Genomic DNA, 25000 nt, shown 5'->3' on the forward strand with positions numbered 1-25000 from the left:
CTCTGTGGGATAGAATGTCGTCAGGAGTTGGTGTGTATGTTGGCTGTGTGAAGGGTGTAGTTTATGATTTGACAGGCCCTGTGTGTGTGTGTGTGTGTGTGTGTGTGTGTGTGTATGCTGGTATGTGTGTCTGTGTGTGGTACAAGTCTTCTGTCATCTTATTGGAATCTACAGCCTGAAATCAGTCCATTTCACCAGACAGGTGTTGACATGCGTATTTGTCTTTAGGTTGTTTGTGTGTGATTTGTTGTACAAGCAAGTGAAATGTTTTATTATTATTGTGTGAGATCTTTATCTCAGGTTACACGTTGATTAAAGCATTCTTTGTGTGTGTGAGCGAGAACTTCCTGTTGGCATGAAGGTGTGCGTGTGTGTGCCGTGTAGAGAGTGGAGGTGGAGGAGAGGAGGTGTGGTTGGATAGGGGGATGCATAGAGATGGAGGAGAGGAGGTGTGGTTGGATAGGGGGATGCATGGAGATGAGGAGAGGAGGTGTGGTTGGAGAGGGGGATGCATGGAGATGAGGAGAGGAGGTGTGGTTGGAGAGGGGGACAGAGGAACTTGAAACAGCCAAATGAGTGGTTGGTATATTGACCTGGAGAGGACAGGTGTGATCGATGGATGATTGTGTGTGTGTGTGTGTGGAGGAGCAGGTGAAAATGAAAAATGGAGGTGACCAGAATGAAATTGTCTGTGTGCAGATTGCAGACCAGTTGGAGTAAGGTGTGTGTGTGTGTGTGTGGGGGGGGGGGGGGGTGAGTAAGGTCAGAGTTGTGAATGTCAGAGACGTGGTCTGGATGATGTGTGTGGAGAGAGAGCAGGAGAAAATGTGGACCAATGATGGTGTGTGTGTGTTGGCAGGAGGAGGGAGGAAGGAAAGGAGGCCTTAAAAGAAAATCTAGGACACAGAAGGAGAGAGAAAAGCACTCGTCTCTCTCTCTCCATCTCATCTCACATCGCTCTCGCTCTCTCTCTCTCTCTCTCTCTCTCTCTCTCCCTCTCTCTATCTCTCTCCATCCCTCTCTCCATCCATCCCTCCTCATTTGCTGTTCCTCATGCGGTCTCTGTCTCCTAGTAGACTGTGTAGGCGGGCAGCTAATGTCCAATCTGAACTCCCAAACACTAATGCGTCTGGGGCCGTATTACAGAAACTAACTAGTAACAACTAAAAGTTGCCTGCGCTAGTAAATGTTTTCTGTGTGTGTGTGTGCGCCAGGGACTGTGCTGCATTATTGAACATATCCACCCCCACCCTCCGGTTACATATTCAGTTATTTGTGTGTGTGTGTGTGTGCTAGTGGCTGTAAGTGTGTGTGTGCTAGTGGCTGTGAGTGTGTGTGTGTGTGTGTGTGTGTGTGCTAGTGGCTGTAAGTGTGTGTGTGTATGCGCTAGTGGTTCTAAATGTGTTCTCTGTGTGTGTGTGTGTCATTGGGTAGTTTCTCTTTGTCTTGTGCTGCGTTTTCTTATCTTTGTTTTGGAAAAAACTGTTCTTTGTCTCAGTTTGTGTATGTGTCTTTGTCCTCTTACCTGTGTGTGTGTGTGTGTGTGTGTGTGTGTCTTTGTCCGCTTATCTGTGTGTGTGGATGTGTGTCCTCTTGCCTGTGTGTGTTGAATCTTTCATAGAGTACGCAGTTGGACCAATTCCAGCCCTCAGGTCAACTGAGGTACTGCGCATTACTGTGTGTGTGTGTGTGTCAGAGTTGACCTGGGTTGAGTGACTCAAGGTCACGTTAATTCACAACAAAGTGGCATTTAAGACCATTCTAACGATCTCTCGCTACACACACACACACACACACACACACACACACACACACACACACACACACACACACGTGTAAGCTGCAGAGCTCGTTATCTCTCCAAGGTTTCCATTTTCTTCTGTCTGCTTTCATTGTCTTTCTGTCGGTCAGTTTGTTGTTCATTCTCATCCCCCCCCCCCCCCCCTTCTCCATCCCTTTCCATCCCTCTCCTCCTGGTCCTCTCATCTGTCCATCACAACACTGCTCGTTTTGTCCTGTCCTATGCTGTGCCTTGGTCTTAGTCGTTGTCCTGATCCACAGTAATGAGTTGTACTTGTAGCTCTCTCCGTTCTGTCCATCTGCGTGTCCAGACAGCCTTCCATCTCCAGGGCCCCGCTGACACCCAGTTGTGCACACACACACACACACACACAGCTGCGGAACACTGCTTCTCTTCTGGAACACATCACTGCTGTGGAACACTGCTTCTCTTCTAGAACACATCACTGCTGCGGAACACTGCTTTCTTCTAGAACACATCACTGCTGCGGAACACTGCTTTCTTCTGGAACACATCACTGCTGCGGAACACTGTTTTCTTCAAGAACACATCACTGCTGCGGAACACTGTTTTCTTCAAGAACACATCACTGCTGCGGAACACTGTACACCAAGACACAGTTGTCATTTATGTTGTGTTTCTTTGGAACAAGCAAGCTGCTCATCTCAGAGCGTGTGTGTTGTGTTTCTTTTGAACAAGCAAAATCGTGTGTGTGTGTGTGAACAAACAAACTGCTCATCTCGGAGCGCTGCTGGCACCCTTTTCCCAACAGTCTCATCCATAAATTAAAACCCTGAGAGGGGCTTCAGTCTAATGTGTGTGTGTGTGTGTGTGTGTGTGTGTGTTTGTCTGTCCCCAGGCCTCCAGGGGTCCCTGCCTCTCGTCCCACTTCCACAGCGGCGTCTGGGGAGAGCAGCTGCCGTAGCGACGAGGCCGCCTGGCGCTTCAGCTCCCTCTGGCGGTAGCTCCACGTCTGGAGCAGCGGCCGGACCTAAGAGAGGTGTGTGTGTGTGTGTGTGTGTGGGGCGCGCCGGGGATTTTCCACTGGCCTCCTGGGCTGCACCAAGACCGGGTTATGTCCAGCTGATTTAAAGTTGAGCCGCTTCTCCTGACCAAAGCGTGCTAGGATGAATGACTCAGTTAGCCTGACGAGCCAGACCCACACTCACCGTTCGCAGTGCTCAGTCCGAGGGGCGGGATAATCGGTTGTCTTTCAAATTCCCTCTGCATGCAATAGGACAGCGTTTTAGTCGCATGCGTTTTCCCACCAGCGGAGCTAGTTGGCTAGTTCAAACTTTTGCCAACTAAACAAGCTTAACTCGTGTCACACTGTTGGCCAACAGCAACATCCATCTTCTTTGTTTTCTAGTAGCAGGGAATTCAAGCCAAACCGTTGCAACTCTGCCATCAATCATTATGTTAAGCCCGCCTAACGTCTCTATACACGATTTGATTGGCCTGACCTGAGAAGTTTAATTTTTCGAGCTCACAAGCCAACGGAGAGTTGCTAGAATAGCCCTGGAAGCAAATGTAATTTGCTGCCGCTAGGGTACGTCTAGATTTCTAGGCTACAGAGACACAGGATAACGGACAGAGTAGGATATTTGAAACATCTCTGATTCTCAAGACAGAATAGACTACGAGATACAGGATAACTAGAACAGAGAGGGAAGGGTTACAGGTCTTGCAACAGTAGGTCATAACCAATTAGAAAGGACGATATATTTGGTTTCAATGTGTAAGAAAATGTATTAATAAAAAGAAAGCATGTGTACTGGCTATAATATTAAAATACAATTTTGTTTAACAAGTCTTTCCTAAATTCGAAAATCTATAAATATGCAGGCCTCAGTCACAACTCAAAGGCTTTAGTACTCAAAAAGAAACGAAGACGAAGCAGATCCGGAGTAAAAAGTCTAATCTGTAAAAGCTTAATAGTTGCTATGGGTGGCTGTAAGACTTAACAGGAAATGAAACCTCCTCTAAAATGGCGGTGAAGAAACATTTTTATCAATGTTCTGGATTTTTTAATTTTCTAATTTATTTAATCAAATGTAGGTTTGAAGAGTCTTATTGGGGGCCAAGCAGCGAAGCTGCGAAGGCACCCATTGAGTTACTAGCTTTTCCTATTATTATTCCTCTGACATTAGAGTCTATGGCAGCCCATAGAACGCCTGGCTAAAAAGTTGTTTTTTGGCCGAAAGTTTCTGGACTCCACTGACCACTCGCACTCATTTACGGACCTCTAAACCCAGCCGTCTAGCGCCACCAACAGGTCAAAATCTGGCCGAAAATTGAACCGCTGGGTCTAAAGTTATGAAATTCGGCACATTGATTCAGCACTGTCCTATGATCACTTTCACCAATTTACATAACTCTATGCCCAACACTCTAGCGCCACCAATGGGTCGAACCTGGATTGCATTCACGCATGTGACCATTGAACGGTGCATCTGATTTTCACAAATCAGGCACTGTTGGAATCCTTGGACCGACCTAAGTTCAATGACTCCTATTACGTCACTTTCCGCCATATTGGACCTCCGCCATATTGGATTTAGTCCAAACTCTATGAAAAGTTTCAGCGTTCACAAATTTCATCCGATTTTTCACGGAACTTGGCGGAGATGATCTGCCCGAGCCGCACAATCAATACTTGTCAGATTTTTAAATTTCATTTTTGTTTGCTCGTGACAGCCAATCAAATATGGCGATGAAGCCACCAAACAGGAAGTGGGCTAACATCTCGGCTATGCTTTAATGTATGAAGTCCAAACTTGGTACAGGGACTTGGAACCTGATCGTGAGGACACAGTAGGAAATTGGCATCATTTGGCCTCTATAGGGGGCGCTGTAATACAGGAAGTGGGCTCATATCTCAGCAACGCTTCATTGTATGAAGTCCAAACTTGATACATGGACATATTAGCTGATTGTGAGGACATGCAAGGAAAGTGGTCTCATTTGGCCTCTAGGGGTGCTGTAATAAAGAAAGTGAGCTCACATCTCAACAACACTTTGGTGTATGAAGTCCAAACTTGGTAGAGGGACATGGTAGCTGATTGTGAGAATGCACAAGGACATTGGTGTAATTTTGCTTCTTGCTGTGAGTGCTTGCTCATGCCATGGCAACGCCATTCCTGCTATAGCGCACTGCTTGGCCCCCACATTGCTGCTTGCAGCTATATTTTGAATTGTTTTGCTATTTTATCTATGTTATGTATTGGTTTATTTTAGGCCCTGTTTAGACGAAAACGATGCAACCTGTGATGTTTTTCTGCGTTTAACCCTGTCATTTAGACGCAAACAGAGGTTTTATCAAATTAAAAGCAAATGGACTTTTTAAAAACTCCGGGCTGATATTTGTTTTTTTTTGTGAAAACTCCGTTTGTTCGTTTGTGTCTAAAGAGGTACAAACGGAGATTTATCTGACGGCGGAGATTTTTAGTCAGTTCAAAAGAGAAAGAGGAAGTGATTCGTTGCTGCTGTTGATATTTTCGGGATTCTGATTGGCTAACATGGGCTGGAGCTTCTCGTTGCACTGCCACGTATAGGTTTGGAATATACCCAGGGTTAGTGTAAAGGAAAACTTTTCTGAAAACTGACAGGTGTGCACAATGTTATTTTTGAAAACCGAGAGGGTGAAATGTCCGTTCATGAAAATAGCCGGCCACGTGTAAACAGTTTTATTTATTATACTTTTTGCCATGGTTTATCAATAGATGCTGGTGAACTAAAAACTTCTACTTGATTTTAACAGCTGGCCTTGCTCTGACTGTCTCTTGATTTTGACGGCTGGGTTAAAATTGACGGCTGGGTTGATTTTGACAGCTGGGCTGATTTTTTGACAGTATTGGCCGCGTGTCACACAATGGTCTCTGCACAAAAGGCTCTCAATGCGGCTGTATTGTTTCCGTTGGAGCCAGGTATGTTTGAACCTGCCACTATTGTTAATGTAATTAGTGTGCGAAGTGGGCAAACAAGATATTCAGTGTCGGAGTGAAGCTGTAAGGGGCAGAATATAACACAAGATGCCGTTACAACACAGTTAATGCTCCACTGGAAAACAAACGAGTGCACTGAGAGCCCTTTGTGCAAATAGCCGGTTAAGACTCAAAACATTTCCTCATATGATGATCTTCTGCTCTTTGCTCTTCTCTTCTCTTCTCTCCTCATCTCTTCTCTTCTCTTCTTTTCTCTTATGACAAATAAAACATCCTTCTTGATGCTTCATAACTGTTTCCGTGTCACGCAGTATGAGGCAGCAGGCAAATGTGTGTTTGAGATGTGCTGTCTGTTAAAGGGACTTTTCCTCTTATCTCTCTCTTTCTCCATCTCCCCTTTTCTCCCTCCCTTCCCCTAGATGGCGCTAAACCCGCCCCATCTGCTGCCAGGAAGCCCTCAGCTGCTGCACCTGCCGGCCGTGCCCCTCCTGCCACCTCCAGGACTGCCGCCCCCCCCCTCCACCACCACCACAGCCCCCCCTCGCAGCACCTCCGCGTCCCGAGCTCCTCCCCCTTCCCGATCTGCCACCACCACCAAGACCACTGCAAGAGCTGCTTCTGCTCCTAGAGCTCCTGTTGCAGCAGGTTCTGCTTCTAGAGCGCCTGCTGCATCAGGTTCCGCTTCTAGAACTACAGCTGCAGCAGGTTCCACTTCTAAAACTACAGCTGCAGCAGGCTCTGCTTCGAGAAGTACAACAGGCTCCGCCTCTGCTAAAGCCCACCCCAATGTTAGCTCCACCTCCAAAGCGCCTAATTCAGGTACTACCTCTACCAAAACCACAGCCACTAAGGGCTGTGTATCGGCAACAAATCTGACGACACAATACCATAATACAGTTACGAGAAATTTTATTGTAATATATTGCGATACTGTGGTGGTTGATGTATTGCAATTTTGAGTAAATTTTTTTTTTTTTTTTTACTTTTTGAGTAAATTTTTAGCAAAAGTGTGAAATTTGCATAAAGTTAAATTGCAAATTTAAAATGCAAATGTGCATATAATTTATTAAAAATGTTCACTTTATGTACACAAAGTACATGGAAGTTTTGAAAAAGTGACTCAAGTGTGTTAATATTTCTCTTCCTCTCCTCCTCCCACTGCAGGCCCCGCCTCCTCTGCCAAAGCCACGCCCTCCAAGGTGACCCAACCCAGGAGCCTGCAGGGCACGCCCCAGAGGCGTGTCATGGCCAGCCCCCGCCCCACCTCATTGGCCGCCGCACCGCCCGCGGGCTCCAAGCGGGGCTCCAAGCCCACTCAGCCCGTGCCCCCATTGGCCCTCAACGGCAAGCCCGCAGGGAAGAGACCCGCCCAGCCCCCCGACACCAAGGCCCCCTCGGCTGGACCGGCACACGCCGCTGAGGTAACCGCTGCTGCGGCGACAAGCATCACCGTAGCAGCAGTAGCGGCAGCAGCTTCCTCGGGCCTGGAAAAGGCTCCTGCTGAGGTGCAGCCAGAGGTGCAGTCTGCAGATGCACCACTAGGGGGCATTAGCTCTGCTGTAGATGAAGAAGCAGCAGTAGAAGAGGAAGAAGAAGCAGCAGCAGCTGGGGTCTCTGGCCCCCCCAGTCCCACTCGCCCCCCACAGGAGCCCTCCAGCACTCTGGCACAACAGGAGCAGCAGACGGATGAGGACGCTCACCTGACCGGAGAGCCGCACACTGGGAAGGATGCGTCCTCACCCCATAGGGAACACACTGGGAAGGATGCGTCCTCACCCCATAGGGAACACACTGGGAAGGATGCGTCCTCACCCCAAAGGGAACACACTGGGAAGGATGCGTCCTCACCCCATAGGGAACACACTGGGAAGGATGCGTCCTCACCCCATAGGGAACACACTGGGAAGGATGCGTCCTCACCCCAAAGGGAACACACTGGGAAGGATGCGTCCTCACCCCAAGAACTGCAAAATGCTGGTCAGCCCCAAGAGCCGATGTCTGTTGAGGACGCTTCCGTGACCATGACCTTTGACCCCTCCCGAGCTGCCTGTGAGCAGGCCCCCAGTTACCCTGACCTGTCCTCCGCCACCACCAGCAGTAACCATGACGACCAGGAGGAGGAGGAAGGCGGCAGCCAGCAGGTGTCTCTCTCGGACATGAGCGGGACCCAGCCCACCGAGGAGGCGGTTGCCGAGGGGGAGGGGTCTCGTCCAGGCTCCTCCCTCTGGCACGCAGCGGCGGGAGCAGCGGCTGCTGCGGCGGCGGACTCTGAGGACGGCAGCTGCAGCCAGCAGGGCCTGCTGGAGGGCACAGAGAGCACAGACGACCTGGGCGCCGACGCCAGCCTCAAGGGCCCCGACGACCTTGCGCCCTCCGCAGGCTCGCCCGACTCCGAGAGGGTCCCCGAGCTGCGCGCCGACGAGGACGACGAGGAGGTCGACGACGAGGACGACGAGGAGGACGATCGCGTGTGCGACATGGAGGTGGGGTCGGAGCGGGCAGACGGGCCTCCGCGGCGGCAGGGCGAGGAGGAGGAGGAAGACGAGGACGTAGAGATGGCCAGCGAGCCCGTGACTGAGAGCGGGCTGGAGAGCTACGGCAACGAGGTGGACGACGATGACGACCAGGACTTCCCCGACGACGACCACTTTGACAACCTGGAGCAGCTGCCCCCGGGCTCCCAGATGCCCCAGCCCTGGGGGAGCCACCCCTGGACCCAGCCCCATGCCCACCCCCTGCCCCACCCCAGCAGCCCCAGCCCAGAGCCCCTGGAGCCCCCCACCCCCACCCAGGAGCTCCCCGCCGCCCTCCGACCCTGCTCCTCCACAGCCCTCGCGGGGCAGGTAGGTCCAGCGCATGACGACCAGTCCAGCGCAGGCAACGTAATAGTCATGCTGGGTTAGGCTGTTGGGATGTGGGATGTACTTGCTTTTCACAACATGGCTCACGTGTGTCCTGCATCTGTTCAGTGTATCTGTAGTGTGTCTGTAGTGTAGCTGTAGTGTAGTGTAGTGTTTCTGTAGTAGTGTATTGTGTCTGTAGTGTAGTGTATTGTGTCTGTAGTGTAGTTTGTCTGTAGTAGTGTAGTGTGTCTGTTGTAGTGTAGTGTAGTTTGTCTGTTGTAGTGTAGTGTGTGTGTGTGTGTCTGTAGTGTAGTGTGTCTGTAGTGGTGTAGTGTGTCTGTAGTCTAGTGTAGTGTGTCTGTAGTGGTGTAGTGTAGTGTGTCTGTAGTCTAGTGTAGTGCGTCTGTAGTGTAGTGTGTCTGTAGTGTAGTGTGTCTGTAGTGTAGTGCGTCTGTAGTGTAGTGCGTCTGTAGTGTAGCGCGTCTGTAGTGTAGCGCGTCTGTAGTGTAGTGTGTCTGTAGTAGTGTAGTGTGTCTGTAGTCTAGCGTATTGTGTCTGTAGTGTAGTGCTTCTGTAGTGTAGTGTAGTGCGTCTGTAGTGTGTGTGTAGTGTAGTGTGTCTGTAGTATATAGTGTAGTGTAATGTGTCTAGTGTAATGTGTCTGTAGTGTAGTGCTTCTGTAGTGTAGTGCTTCTGTAGTGTAGTGTAGTGTAGTGCGTCTGTAGTGTGTGTGTAGTGTAGTGTGTCTGTAGTATATAGTGTAGTGTAATGTGTCTAGTGTAATGTGTCTGTAGTGTAGTGCTTCTGTAGTGTAGTGTAGTGTGTCTAGTGTAGTGTGTCTGTAGTATGTAGTGTGTAGTGTAGTGTGTCTGTAGTGCTCCTCCTCAACAGTAGGTGTGTGCTGTGTTTGTGGCGATTAATATAGGCTCAGTACGTGACCACGTATCAATAAAAACAAAATATCAACTTTGACATGAATCGGAATAGGGCCCGAGCATCGGATGGAGAAAGCCCTACTGTATTGTTTAAAACAAGCAGACCGCAGCAAATACAAGGAAAAGTAGAAGAAAAAAAATCAATACAGATGTTAAAATATCCAAAATAAGAACTTGTTGTTGTTTGTTGTTCCTTCAACACCTCCACAGGTGCAGGAGCTCCTTCTGGCCACTCCTCTGACCCCCTCCGCGCTTCCCGACATCATCCCGGCAACCAACCTCTGCTGGAGGGAGCCGCTGCAACCAGCAGCGCTCCAGACGCCCGGCTCTCCCGTCTCCTCGGCAACGGAGGACGAGACGAGCGACACGGAGGGCGAGATGTTGCTGGACGAGCCGGCGGCCGCGGTGGCAACGGTGGCGGCGGTTGCTACGCAGGAGCAGCAGGCCGCGCCCCTCCCCGTCCTGGAGGAGAGCGAAGAGCCGGCCACCCCCACCGCCTGCCCAGAGGAGGAGGAGGATGAAGGTGCCCCGTCGCGCTCCGCAACCGTCTCCTCCGGCCTGGAGAGCGGCCCGACGCCGTCACCGGGCTTGCTCTCCCTGGAGGAGCCGTCGTCGTCGTCGTCGACCGCCGAGAAGGAGGAGGAGGAGCCTAAAGGGGCGTCGAGCGTCCACGCGGTGGAGGAGGGAGCGTTGGAGCTGGCGCCCCTCAGCCTGGAGCAGGAGGGCTACATGCAGTGCGGCGCGCCCCACGCAGAGCGGCCTGAGCTGGGCAAGGCCCTCGAGGAGGAGTCCCTGGAGCCTGGGGCGGGGCTGGAGGGGTTTCTCCAGCTATGCCCTGCCCCCATATTAGGCCATGTCTTCCACAAGCCCCACCCCTTTGAGGATGCTAACCCGTCCCAGCCGTACTTCGCCACCTTCGGGGAGAAGAGTGACGACTCGCTGGCAGGTAACGCATAAGCTACACACGCACATGCAAATCAGACCCCTTTAGCATTAAACCCTACACCACCTTCTGATGTGATCTCTCTCTCTCTCTCTCTCTCTCTCTCTCTCTCTCTCTCTCTCTCTCTCTCTCTCTCTCTCTCTCTCTCTCTCTCTCTCTCGCCGTAGAGAGAATCTGATTGAAAAAGATTGACATGGGGAAAAAAAACAGAATGAGAAGGGGTGAAGGTGAAAGACTGAACCCAGCTGTGTTCTTACGCTATGGCAACGCTCAGCCGTGTTCTTCCCTGTGTGCTAAATGCTCTGCGCTGTCAGCAGCGCTATGGCAACGCTCTCTTGTGTGTGCAATGGCTGCAGTGGACTCTTAGAATGGACGGTTGGGAACGGAAACTGTGTTTTTGTTTACTTGTTTGTTTGTTTGTTTGTTTGTTTGTTTCCTGATCTTTTATAATGAGTGTTATGAGCAGACAGAGCTGGTGTGGGTTGGGTTGGACATTGGGCTGGGAGGCTGGAGTGATCCTGTTGAGCTGATGGATGTTGCTAAACTTTGCACAAAAAAAATCTAAACCGCTATTGCACTTTAGGGGGTGGTGTAAACCCTCCCACTGACACACGTACATACATATACACATACGCACGCACATACTAACGGATACACACACACACAGACTTAAGCACACACAGGCGCACACACCTCTGTGATGTCATCTGCTGGTCTTTGTCAATGTCTCCCTCCTGCACTGCAACTGTCTGAGTGTGAAATGCTAAAAGTGATGAAATAATAATAAAGGTGATGTGTTTAGCACTTGGCCCCTTTATTTACTTCCAGACTGGTGCTGGTGGTCCAGTGACTGCAGATGCAAAGAGACACGCTGGCACTCTGAAACACACACACACGCGCACACGCTCACACGCATTTAGACTTAAGGGAAGCATCTGGGCTAGGCTCCTATCACATTGCATAATTGCGTACTACACACAATATTGTGTGCGCACACGCACTTTTCCTGGATGGACTGTAATTGAGCATGTCTGATGTAATCATTATGTACTTCATAACATTAATTTGTTTTGTTTGCAGAGAACACCGCTACTTTACAGATTTGTGTGTGTATGTGTGACTAATCTAAGTATTGGTGCTGTGTGTGTATGTGAGAGAGAGACTAATAACTATTGTTGCTGTGGTTGACATTTCTATTTCTAACATTATTGCTGCCACTAACGACTAATTTTCTAACGACTAATCTGTTGACTAATTTTTCGATTAGTCTACTAATCTAAACGACTAATTAAAAAAAAAATGATTGTGTTTGTTATTTCGTTGTGTCTATTTTATTTTGAACTCAACTGAAGGGCCAAAACATAAAATGTCACCTGTGCCATAAACAATATAAATTACTTTGATGTTACCAAATAAAATCACAAATGTAAACAATACAAATAACTTAAAATGGCTTTCACCTTCACATCAAGCTCAGCCTACTTTTGTTAGAAGCTCATTAAGTAAACTGTTCAAAAACATTATGTATTAACTATCTAAGCATAAGTATCTGCATTTCCATTAAGCTATAGCATACCATATTAGTCAGAGTCTGGACTAGCATAACCTACTACGCTTAGCTTAGCTCCCCCCGCTTAGCTCTGCCTAATAATGAATGGCGCCGGCATTTACACTTGCATGGTGGAGTTTAAAACATTACTGCCAAAGCTTAAGTAGCCTGTTTAACATCCAAATACAGTCCTTGTACTTCTCAAGAGTTACTAAACAGTACAGACTACCTCTGAATGCTCTGGAGGTGAATTACAGTGAGCCGTTTGAGACGGGAGAACCAAAAATAAAAATAGGCGGTCGATAGTAAAACTCTCACGTCACACGTCAACTAAAGAAATTGTTGTTGACTAATTTTCATGGTCGATTATGTCGACGTCGCGGCAGCACTAATTAACATGTGTGTTTCAATGTGCATACTTAACATGTTGATCAGGAACTCCACGCACGAGAGCATTCTTGCATTCAGACAATAAGACATGACACGCCCCTCCCATACACACACAGACAGTACACTAGGGTGTGTGTGTGTGTGTTCTCTCTCTGTTTCCCTCTTGGCCACGGATGAGGAACTGGAGGTCCAACCCAGCTGTGTGTGGATGGCACTCTGAAGCAAGGTGCTACGTGTGTGTGTGTGTGTGTGTGTGTGTGTGCGCTTTGTCTACGTCTCTTATTTCTTCCTCTTTTCCTTCTCCTCTCCTTGAACTCAATCTCTCTCTCTCTCTCTGTCTGTCTGTCTCTGTCTGTCTGTCTGTCTGTCTCTGTCTGTCTGTCTGTCTGTCTGTCTGTCTGTCTCTTCCATAACCAGATTTCCTCTGACTTATTCATTTCTTAATTGGATCAGAAAATTGATTCCCTCAGAAACAGGAAGCACATGATTTGATTCACAAACTGAAAAACTGAATTATGATCCGTATTTTCTCTTGATATGGGAGGAGGTCTGTTTTTATGGGGGACAGTGTGTCTATGTGACACGAGAGTCGTGTGTGTGAAGACCTCCAAACCTTAGGTGTTCTTGTTCCATCTGAGGCTGCAGAGGAAGCATGGCATGCAGGCTGGTAGGGTCTCATGGCTTCCTTCCACAGTCCAAAAGACTACACTACCCACGTCACCTTGGTGCATATGGCTTCCTTCCACAGTCCAAAAGACTACACTACCCACGTCACCTTGGTGCATATGGCTTCCTTCCACAGTCCAAAAGACTACACTACCCACGTCACCTTGGTGCATATGGCTTCCTTCCACAGTCCAAAAGACTACACTACCCACGTCACCTTGCTGCATATGGCACTGACTGACAATCATCTGCATGGGTTGGGCACTCTGTCTGTCAGCATGTTGCCACACAGGGTTGTTTGTTTGTGTGTTTGTTTGTTTGTTTATGCTCACAAGCCTTTTTGTTTATATGAACACTGCGGTTATTGCACATGCAGGTTGTGGCTGTTTGACATTTTTTTTTTTATTGAGCACAAACGTTTGCACTGAAACAGAGAGTACCCCTCTCTCTCTCTCTCTCTCTCTCTCTCTCTCTCTCTCTCTGTCTCTCTTTCTCTCTCTTTGTCTCTCTCGCTCTCTCGCTCTCTATTTTGTTGGCTGCTTACACTTCTCAGTTCACACACTCACTCTCTCTCGCACTGCCTCCCATGGTGGAAAAGACTACACTACCCATGTCACCCCACTTCCTCACTCATTCATTCCGTTCTAGTTCTAGTTCTATGCAGAACAAGAATCGGAGCGGTCAGCCCACTGCCACCGGTCACCACACCCTCCTCTCTCCACCGCCTTCCCACAGTGCTTTGCTTCTTAAGCCATTTTACGATCTCTTGTCAAGTTTGACTCGTTATATAACCTATTTACTCATTTTTATTCTCTCTCTCTCTCTCTCTCTCTCTCTCTCTCTCTCTCTCTCTCTCTCTCTCTCTCTCTCTCTCTCTCTCACAGGATGGGACGTAGTCATGGCAATACCTAGACCCCGCCTCCGCAGCTCTCGCACCAATCACACGACTGCCGCCGCACCACCCCCTACGGCCCCTCCCTCGGCGGGTGCCCCTCCCCCCCTGGCGCGCCTCCCTGCGGGCGACCTACCCCCGCGTCTGCAGCGCGCCGAGCCCAACGTGCAGCTGCGCCGCCTGCAGGAGCACCAGCGCCACCTGGAGGAGATGGAGCGCCTGCGCACGGAGCGCCAGGAGAGGGTCCGCGGAGACGCCGGCACGCAGCCGCACCCGGGCCACAACTCAGCCGCACCTGGCCAGGAGGAGGAGGAGGAAAAAAAAAACCTCGACCGTGAGGAGGAGCAGGGGGAGGAGAGGGAGGGGGGAAGGGGGGAGCAGAACCACGGACAGGAGGAGGTGAAGAGGGAGGAGGAGGAGGTGCTGGAGGCTCAGAAGAGGGACCAGCTGACCCTTCAGCTCCAGCAGCAACAGCAGGAGCTCCAGCTGTGGCAACAACAACAACAACAACAACAGCAGCAGCCTGATAAACAACAACAACCCAAGCAGCAGCAGCTGGAGGAGGAGCAGCTGTCCCAGCGCCAGCAGATCCGTCTGTGGCAGCAGGAGCTGGAGGAGCAGGACCTCAGCCGCAACCAGGCCAGAACTCAGCCGGACCCGCCGCCCGCACTCTCGCCCTCCGCCACGTCTGCCCTCTGCACCATCTACGAGGCCCTGGAGAGCGAGGGAGACGACGAGGAGGAGAGGGAGGGAGCGAGGGATCAGAGAGCGAAGGAGGAGGAGAGCGAACACATGGAGCCTGGCTCCAGTACGGCCACAGCCACGCCCCCGCCCGAGCAGGACTACAGTTCCCAGAATTCCCTGCTCACGGACACCGCCAGCCCCAGCTCACCCGAGCAGGACGACGCCGACGCCCACCACCACCACGAGGGTGACCACCACCACCACCAGAACGGTCACTCGCCCGAGGAGCAGGAAGAGGAAGTGATGTCGCCAGGGGAGCTGGACTGGGACAGCAAGGCGGGGCTGGTGCAGCAGCTGATCAGCCAGACGCTGCTGCTGACCGGCCAGCGCTGCGCTCCCCTGCCTCTCCTGAAGGGGGCGCCAGGCGTGTTGGGGCCCGGGGGGGGCACCCTGAGCCCGCTAGAGAGCAGCCTCTGGCCGCAGATCCTGCTGCCCAGCCTCACCACCAACACCACGGCAACCGCCACCGCCGCCACGGCAACCGTCACGGCAACGGTCACCGCCGTCAGCAGCTACGCGCCGGAGAGGCAGGGCAGCTCGGCCCCGCAGGGGGAGTGGACGGTGGTGGAAGTGGAGACGCACCACTGACTTACACACACACACCTATACACACACACACACACACACCGAGACGCACCACTGACTTACACACACACACACACACACCGAGACGCACCACTGACTTACACACACACACCTATACACACACACACACACACACACACACACACACACACACGGAGACGCACCACTGACTTACACACATGTGTACACACACACACACACACACCTATATACACACACACACGGAGACGCACCACTGACTTGCGCACACACACGGAGACGCACCACTGACTTGCACACATGTGTATACACACACCTATACACACACACACACACACACACACACGGAGACGCACCACTGACTTGCACACATGTATACACACACACACACACACACACACGGAGACGCACCACTGACTTACACACATGTATACACACACACACACACACACGGAGACGCACCACTGACTTACACACATGTATACACACACACACACACCGAGACGCACCACTGACTTACACACATGTATACACACACACACACAGAGACGCACCACTGACTTACACACATGTGTGTATATACACACACACACACACACACACACACACACACACACACACACACACACACACACACACACACACGGAGACGCACCACTGACTTACACACATGTATACACACACACACACGCACCACTGACTTACACCTACACACACACACCTATATACACACACCGAGACGCACCACTGACTTGCACACACACCGAGACGCACAACTGATTTAACACACACACACACACACACACACACACGTATCCACACACACATGTATACACTCTTTCACACACTGGTGCACAGGTCTGACTGGTTCTGCATACACACTGAGTAACCCCAACATTCAGATGCAGGCACGAACACACACACAGTTCTCACAGTTCTATCTGGATGACCCCACGATGAAAAGCAATAACACCCCCTACAATAATCTGACCAACACTGCCAGAATACACAGGCTGGTGCTAAGACACACACACACACACACACACACCCCAGCACAAATGCAATAAGACAACATGACCATATAACTGTTTGCTGACCAGAATAGCCACAATAATCTCCCAAATGGCGCACCAGCATAGACGGGCACCAGTAGAGCCTGGACCAGACACATGCATACACAGACAGCTACATCACTGCCTCTGTTGTCCACCCTGCTATAGAGTGGACGCTTTGACCCCTGTCGGCCCCCTCTGACTTTGAGCCCTGGTCCTGCGTCTCCTCTCAAGGGCATCATCCGTGTCTGGACTCTAGCGAATGAGAACACCCTAAGCAAAGGTCACTCATCGGACAGCTGCCTGTTGAAGGGCAGTAGGGAGCATCTGGACTCGGGCAGGTGCGTAGCAGGTGTACTGTAACCATCGGACGCTCAGACGATGATGGGGGGGGGGGGGGGTGTAAGAAAAGAAAATGATAGGAAATCGATGTTTTGGGTAAAGGGCGAGCACGTTGTTGTTAGAATAAGTAAGAGGTGATGTTGGAACTCCATCCGCCTCATCTATAGCCATTTTTCCAGTTATTTATGTGATTACCATTTGTTTTGTTTTTTGGTTAATTTCTGTACTGTTATGATTTTATTTATTGATTCTTATGTGACATTTTGTACATTTTTATCATGACACTGGCATAAGACGCGCGGAGTGAGTTTCTGGTAGGCTGATCTGAAGGTTGTAGTGTAGCGTAGTGACATGGTGACATTTCAGCTGCTCACTTTCTCCCCCTGGTGGAAGTAGAAAGGGCTTCATCTCTACCGGAAGACTAATTATGTTCGGTTGGGCCCTAGTGGTTTAAATAAATGTCAGTTTTGGACTTTTAGATGTGTATGTGGAATATTTTGTAGTGATTTTAATAATAGTTTTTATTATTTTTTTATTATTATTATTATTATTATTATTATTATTATTATTATTATTATTATTATTATTATTATTATTCTGATGTTGTGTTCTTGTCTTGGTCAGGATTTTAAATCTAGTGTAGGCTACGCTGGCGTTCTGAAGAATGTTTTAAATCTAGTGTAGGCTACACTGGCGTTCTGAAGAATGTTTTAAATCTAGTGTAGGCTACACTGGCGTTCTGAAGAATGTTTTAAATCTAGTGTAGGCTACACTGGCGTTCTGAAGAATGTTTTGGAAGGATTTCCCTTTTTTGTTTTCTTTCTGTGTTTCTTTTTTTCCCCAAAGTCACTGTGAACTGTAGTGTTTTGTGAACCTTATGACTTATATTATCAGAAGGTGTTTGAGAGGTGTACTGTTAGTGGTCTTTATGATTGGGATTGTAATTAAATGCACTGACCCAGAGGAAGATCAATTCAGTATTGGTATTTCTGCTTTAGGTACTGCTGTTTTCGAATGAAAGGGAAAAGGACCAATGCCGGTCATGGTAGAGTTTTGTTGGATTGCTGGAGATGAATTAAGCCTTTCTCATTGGGGGGGGAAATTGAATGTTTTTGATAGGAGGATTCTAAAGGGCATTGTGATGTCATGATTCTGTTTCCCTGGCAGACGTGACTCTGTTTCCTGTGCTGAGTGTTTCACTTTCACTCTGTTTTTCTCGTAAGTGTCTTGAAGAGGTGAGTCAGGCTCCCAATTTAGGCGTCTTGTCCTGGAAGGGTTCAGTGACTAAAGCAAAAAAAGGACGACAAACAAGAGGGTTGTCACACCTCCAGTGCTCAGGCCCTACAAAAGGCCGTGCCCCACCAGGAGCTTAAACAAGGACCAAGTCCCATGAAGAAATGGACCCTTCTTATGCAAACATGGTCACATTGTTAAACAAGCACAGCCTGATCTGCACAGCACGAGATGGATATATATGCCCCTCCCCCCAGATGGATATATATGCCCCTCCCCCCAGATGGATACATATGCCCCTCCCCCCAGATGGATATATATGCCCCTCCCCCCAGATGGATACATATGCCCCTCCCCCCAGATGGATATATATGCCCCTCCCCCCAGTCGAGGTGTATGCAAATCGGGAAGAAAGCCCTGTGCTGCTACTTATATCTGCTGGTAAGCGCGTGTGTGCTGGTGTACATTAGTGTGTGTGTGTTGGTTTACATAAGTAAGTGTGTGTGTGTGCGTGCGTGTGTGTGCGTGCTGGTTTACATAAGTGTGTGTGTGTGTGTGTGTGTGTGTGTGTGTGTGCTGGTTTACATAAGTGTGTGTGTGTGTGTGTGTGTGTGTGTGCGTGTGTGTGTGTGTGTGTGTGTGTGCGCTGGTGTACGTAAGTAAGTGTGTGTGTGTGTGTGTTGGAACAATGTGGCCTATTAATGTGTGGTTTGCTAATCGATCAAGTTCAGGTCATTGTGTCTTTGTTGTTGTTTTTGTTTTGTTTGTTTTTGTGTGTGTTGTTTTGTTTTTGTGTGTTTGTTTTGTTCTGTGACTGGGATTGGGTGTCCAGATGGTCACTTAGTTGATATCTAGGCAGAGGTCTTGCACTGGTCACCAACACACTGTGATTTATTAATTTAGATATGAAGGGATTAGTCACTGTGATGACTAATATGGAATCTATGAAAGATATAGAGAAATATGACCATATTGAGCTTAGAGAGCATTTCTGAAGGAGTTGGAGAAATATGACCATATCGAGGTTAAACCGCATTTCTGAAGGCTTCCTGGGGGGCTCCTGATGCAGTCTTCAGAAATGTGGTTTGACTCTGATGTAAATCTAAACTGTAGATATGATTGACATAAACATCCCATCGCCCTTGTAGGCCCTGATACACATACACAGGACCTGGGCACTAGGGACCACTGGGGATGGGAATGAAGGCCTGCATGTGTGTGTGTGTTCCAGCAGGTGGTTTAGACGACTACTGTCAATGTAGTTTACAGCTGTTTTAGTTGTAAGGGTATTTTTGTGATGCACTGTTATCGCCAAGCAACCAGGAGCCTCAGACTTAAACTTGTTTATGTTGTCTTTGAGGTGTGTTTCATGTTCTGTGTGTGTGTGTGGGAGTAAAGCCTGTAATATTTCTTGAGATCCTGAGCAACCTGTTGGTGGCCTGTAAGGGTTCAAGGGATTATGTGTGTGTGTGTGTGGGGTGCTGTAATGGTTCTTCTGCCTGGATGGTGGCTTTGTGTTCGTTTGAACCTGCCCTTGTTAATGAGTGTGTTATTCAGAGATATACACACTCACACACTCTAGATAGTTAGACTCAGTTACACCTCTTGACCAGTGCTGTTGACCGGTGCTTTTGGCGGCAAACTAAAATGACCCAAACCCTGCAAGTATGGGAGGGATGAACAGCTGAAAAAATCTTAAATTGTAAAGTTATGAACTGTTGATATTGTTGAGTCCTCATCCTGTGTAGTCAGGGGGATGGCAATGTGGGTTTTAGGAAGGAGCTAACAGGCTTGCAGTCTGGCCCAGATGTGGTTCTGATGTGGCCAGTGTTTGTGTTGGGTCAGGTCTTAGCTGTGGTTCTGTGGGGTGGCCTTAATAAGAGATGTGTGTGTTACTCATGTGACATGTTTTTAAAGTTGATGATGATGATGGACACACTGTTGTATTTTTCACGCTGTTGAATTTAGCCCCCACCTTGAAATGACCCTCACCCGCGTCTTGTGCTTCTTGCCCTGAACAGGGGGTTAGTCATGATCCTGCTCTCCGCGACACGGACAGGGTTCCCTTCTCCACACACACACACACACACCACATCTGAACCTAGTGTGTGTGTTTAAGTGAAGTTGGAGCGCATCATTAAATCTGTTAGCAAACTGAAGTTGTAACGATTTGTTTTCATTTTTCATTTTCCAGACTGTCTATTCCAAATAAAAAATGATTTCTTTTTTAAAAACTTCTGTCTACTTGGTGGTGGTTTGTAACGCAAGACATTTTAAGTACATTTATTATTTTGAGTCACAGTTTACGGCTCAATGATGTGCGAAGAGTTTTGGTCAACGGGCACAGACAATTCTGGTGTGTTCTCTGGTTAACATCACAAATTAGCATTCTAGCATTCTAACATTTCAGCACTTCTGAGGGGAAACCCATTTATTCAGTTGTAGTAGTGAACCCGTGCACAACCCAAATATCAACACCACACCAAAGATCACCATGAAACCAGTGCTTTAATGTGAACTCCACTACATCCAAACATCCATTAATCAATGGAACAAACACACACACACACACACACACGATTACAATGAAACCAGCACTTTGACATGGACACACAACTTCAAATCATTCATCAATCAATGGACTGGTCCCACTGAGAAGTGTATATGTATGTATGTATGTATGTGTGTGTATATACATATATTAAAATATCTAAGGAATACTACGGCATGGTGTAGTAAAAAAGAACCTGTTTGATTCATACAGACTGTGTACGCCTCTCTAAACATTACCAACAACACGTGCAAAGCACAACAATGAAACGAGAGCAGCTTATGAGCATAAAGTGTGAACAAGAAACTAGCTCATGTGTGGCCCTCTTGGGTTCCTGAACACCTAATAACTCCACTGTTCTAGATTTCCCTGAGACTGAACAATGGAACTGTGGAATCAGAACTCCCTGCAGGATTCTGCTCCAATCCCAGCAGCAGGTTCCCTGGGGCGGTCTGCTCACTCTGGCCTACTTCCCTGTGTGAACTGAGCCCCCCCCACGGCACTCAAGAACAGAGTGTGTGTCCCCTGGACCATAAACACATCCTTAACATACCTAAACATACTTTGGCATGCCAATACACAACCTCAACACATCCTTAACACATTTAAACATATCTTTAACATGCCTAACCACATCCTTAACACACCATTAACAGCCATTATAGCCATATGAGTCTTATTAGCCATTGGTGGTTGTCGCCATGACGCTGTGCTCTGATTGGCTGTTCTAGTTGTCATGCTGTGTTCCCATTGGTTGTGTGAGCAGTGGCGCGGTGTTCTTATTGGCTGTCGTAAGACAGCAGCGCCCCCAGCAGGCAGTCGGTGGCGCTGCAGACGGACGGCTCAGTGAGCCCCAGGTGGAACAGCTGCTGGTAGTGCGCCCGAGGAATGCCGCACGGGATCCTACACACACACACACGCACACACACACGTACAGGCACACACGTATCCAGACACATACACACACGCGCACACACACACGTACAGACACCCACGTATCCAGACACATACACACACACACAAGTACAGGCACACACGTATCCAGACACATACACACACACACACGTACAGGCACACACGTATCCAGACACATACACACACACACACACGTACAGGCACACACGTATCCAGACACATACACACACACACACATGCACACACACACACTGTGTTATGTCCTACAGGCATATAAACACAACTTAAGTGCATGTGTGTGCTCTCCATAGATGTGTCGTCAGTATGTGCACTCATAGAGGTCATCCGTCTGTGTGTGTGTGTGTGCACGCTCTCCCCCCTCGTAGATGTCCTAGGTCTGTTAGTGTGTGTGTGTGCGCACGCTCTCACCACTCATAGATGTCGTCGGTCTCCGGGTTAGCATGTGTGTGTGTGTGTGTGTGTGTGTGTGTGTCTGTCTGTGTGTGCGCACGCTCTCACCACTCATAGATGTCGTCGGTCTCTGGGTTAGCGTGTGTGTGTCTGTGTGTGTGTGTGTGTGTGTGTGTGTGTGTGTGTGTGTGTGTGTGTCTGTCTGTGTGTGCGCACGCTCTCACCACTCATAGATGTCGTCGGTCTCTGGGTTAGCGTGTGTGTGTCTGTGTGTGTGTGTGTGTGTGTGTGTGTGTCTGTGTGTGCGCACGCTCTCACCACTCATAGATATCGTCGGTCTCCGGGTTAGCGTGTGTGTGTGTGTGTGTGTGTATAGTGTGTGTGTGTGTGTGTGCATGCTCTCACCCCTCGTAGATGTCCTAGGTCTGTGGGTTAGCATGTGTATGTGTGTGTGTGTGTGTGTGTGTGTCTGTCTGTGTGTGCGCACGCTCTCACCACTCATAGATGTCGTCGGTCTCTGGGTTAGCGTGTGTGTGTGTATAGTGTGTGTGTGTGTGTGTGTGTGTGTGTGTCTGTGTGTGCGCACGCTCTCACCACTCATAGATATCGTCGGTCTCCGGGTTAGCGTGTGTGTGTGTGTGTGTGTGTATAGTGTGTGTGTGTGTGTGTGCACGCTCTCACCCCTCGTAGATGTCCTAGGTCTGTGGGTTAGCATGTGTATGTGTGTGTGTGTGTGTGTGTGTGTCTGTCTGTGTGTGCGCACGCTCTCACCACTCATAGATGTCGTCGGTCTCTGGGTTAGCGTGTGTGTGTGTATAGTGTGTGTGTGTGTGTGTCTGTGTGTGCGCACGCTCTCACCACTCATAGATATCGTCGGTCTCCGGGTTAGCGTGTGTGTGTGTGTGTGTGTGTGCACGCTCTCACCCCTCGTAGATGTCCTAGGTCTGTGGGTTAGTGTGTGTGTGTGTGTGTGTGTGTGTGTGTGTGTGTGTATAGTGTGTGTGTGTATAGTGTGTGTGTGTGTGTGTGTGTGTATAGTGTGTGTGTGTGTGTGTGTGTGTGCGCGCGCACGCTCTCACCACTCGTAGATGTCGTCGGTCTCTGGGTTAGCGTGTGTATGTGTATAGTGTGTGTGTGTGTGTATAGTGTGTGTGTGTGTGTGTGTGTGTGCGCGCGCGCACGCTCTCACCACTCGTAGATGTCGTCGGTCTCTGGGTTGGGGTGCGTCTGGACCCACTGCCCAATAGACCACATCTTGACCTCCGACCTTCTCTCCCTTCGCTCTCCCTCCTCCTCCTCCTCTCCTCTCTCTCCCTCGCTCAGACTCTCCTCCTCCTCTCCTGACCCGTCCTCCTCTCTCCTTACCTCCTCATAGCACAGGAAGTAGCTGGGGAAACGGGAGATTGTGATTGGTGGAGACAGGCCACATGATCTGCATGGAGGACTGCCATTGGCCAGATGCTTTAAACTCCTCCTTCATTGGGTGGAAGCTGATGTTTTGGACTGTCTGTTTACATCGACTTTTAAAAGGGACCCATGTAGGTATCATCAAATACCTGTGTTTACTAGACTGTGATTGGTGGAAACAGGCCACATGATCTGCATGGAGGACTGTCATTGGCCAGATGCTACCATCAGATACTAGGGTTGGGCGATATGGACAAAAAATAATATCTCGATATTTTTTGTGATTTTGACGATAACAATAATTAGTCGATATCCTTTAAAACAAATTGTAAAAGTTTGAGTTACTTTACAGCTCATTATTTATGAATAGCATCAATACAATAATAAGCAATAACCTAACCTGTGACTTTTTAACCAAATCAACCAATGCATTGTCACTCTATGACACATTTCCAATTTTGCCCCCACTTGTGTGTGTGGCAATGACATGGTCTAGCCAGCTATTAGAGAAGATGACTAGGCCTAACAGTTTCCCAAGAGAAAGTCTGAAGCTGAAGTTCCTTTCAAAAACCTTTAGCCTACTTAGGATTCACTGTAAAACTAAGCAGACCAACAGAGTACATCTCAGTTATTTCCTTCGATGTTTTGTTTAAGAGAAATCATGTAGACTAGCATTCCAAGTTACAGAATAGAAACTAATGCGTTAGCTTATGGCTAATGTATATGAAAAATCCCATAGAGATGCTAACGGTTAGCATAATCGATACACGTAGATTTTTAGAGCGAACTTCAGTCCATTTACAAAAGGGTTACATGAGAAGAGTTCTTTGTTTACAACTGACTATTAAAATACTCAAAGGCAATTGTTTTCTCTCCATATAATACCATGTAGGAAAAAATGTGACTGTCTCATCAATGCTACGTGGACAGAAGTAGCTGCACAAAATCCCAAGTTAAGTACGCTACGTCTTGATCTCGCTACACAAAATAAACATTAGGCCTGCGTGTGACAACGTGGACCCACTAGCGATCATGTGACACTTGCTCTGCTGCAACGGGGCTTCTCTTGCATACACCTCCTGGATTTAGTGAATGTATGGGGGTTTAAATGCGTGATTTCGAGTGTTTTTCCCCCATAAGTAATTTAAATACTCGATCATGTAAATTTGCACACCGTTAAAACAACAATCACGATATTATCACAGACGATAAATATCGCCCACCCCTATCAGATACCTGTGTTTACAGGTGTACTAGATTGTGATTGGTGGAAACAGGCCACATGATCTGCATGGAGGACTGCCATTGGCCAGATGTTATCATCAGATACCTGTGTGTACAGGTGTACTAGACTTGCTGAACACCTGAGACCCTTATGTGTACTGGACACATGGGCCCTAAAGAGCTGCAGTACTTCAGTACTTAACGATATCATACAATAAAAATTAATAGAATTAGTAGCATATAAAAACAGTGTTCACCCTCTGTCTCCCTGTCATCCCTCCCTCCCTCTTTCTCCCCCTCTCCATCCCTCCTGCTCTCTCCATCTCTCCTCTCTCCCTCCCTCCCTCTCTCTCTCTCTCTCTCTCCCTCTATCCATCTCTCTCTACCTTGACTGATAATAAAGGAAACTTAAACCTCCCCTCTCTCTCTCTCTCTCTCTCTCTCTCTCCAGACTCACTACTCTGTGCTGTTGTTCTTCCTCTCTCTCCCTCCTGCTCCTCCTCCTCCGTCCTGGACCTCTATCCCTCGCTCCGTGAGCCGCTCCACGTTCCAGCGCATGAGCTTGTAGAGGCGGCAGGCGGGCAGTTGCTGGAA

At 48.8% G+C, this 25000-nt stretch overlaps 5 protein-coding genes and 1 long non-coding RNA gene across 6 annotated transcripts in view; 5 read left to right on the forward strand and 1 right to left on the reverse strand.

Moving 5' to 3' along the window:
- The window catches only part of LOC121718854 (zinc finger protein 665-like), a 1212449-nt gene that overhangs the window by 668825 nt on the left and 518624 nt on the right, over window positions 1–25000 (forward strand).
- The window catches only part of LOC121718796 (NACHT, LRR and PYD domains-containing protein 3-like), an 800724-nt gene that overhangs the window by 616404 nt on the left and 159320 nt on the right, over window positions 1–25000 (forward strand). The window lies entirely within an intron of this gene.
- The window catches only part of LOC121718792 (protein NLRC5-like), a 787595-nt gene that overhangs the window by 517807 nt on the left and 244788 nt on the right, over window positions 1–25000 (forward strand). The window lies entirely within an intron of this gene.
- On the forward strand, window positions 1718–16724 carry LOC121719119. The gene is made up of 2 exons (XR_006034181.1): window positions 1718–1833; window positions 16453–16724. It is a non-coding gene; the product is annotated as an uncharacterized LOC121719119 (long non-coding RNA).
- Window positions 2635–11267, forward strand: si:ch211-214c7.4 (cell surface glycoprotein 1). The gene is made up of 5 exons (XM_042104136.1): window positions 2635–2801; window positions 6165–6564; window positions 6910–8588; window positions 9734–10469; window positions 10634–11267. The coding sequence occupies exons 2-5, from the start codon at window positions 6165–6167 to the stop codon at window positions 10642–10644; spliced, it is 2826 nt and encodes a 941-aa protein (XP_041960070.1). The 5' UTR covers window positions 2635–2801; the 3' UTR covers window positions 10645–11267.
- Window positions 20388–25000, reverse strand: part of c9h19orf67 (chromosome 9 C19orf67 homolog) — a 13570-nt gene continuing 8957 nt past the window's right edge. Inside the window, exons 5-7 of one of the 2 annotated variants that reach the window (XM_042104405.1) lie at window positions 24864–25000; window positions 22965–23162; window positions 20388–21352 (exon numbers count right to left, since the gene is read on the reverse strand). The exon at window positions 24864–25000 is cut by the window's right edge and continues 79 nt beyond it. In XM_042104405.1, coding sequence (XP_041960339.1) covers window positions 21229–21352; window positions 22965–23162; window positions 24864–25000 — 459 coding nt within the window. In that variant the 3' untranslated portion in view covers window positions 20388–21228. The remainder of the gene's footprint in view (window positions 21353–22964; window positions 23163–24863) is intronic. The other variant, XM_042104406.1, reaches the window with a different exon arrangement.

Source organism: Alosa sapidissima, chromosome 9 (assembly GCF_018492685.1).
Source record: "Alosa sapidissima isolate fAloSap1 chromosome 9, fAloSap1.pri, whole genome shotgun sequence".
NCBI classification, from domain to species: domain Eukaryota; kingdom Metazoa; phylum Chordata; class Actinopteri; order Clupeiformes; family Clupeidae; genus Alosa; species Alosa sapidissima.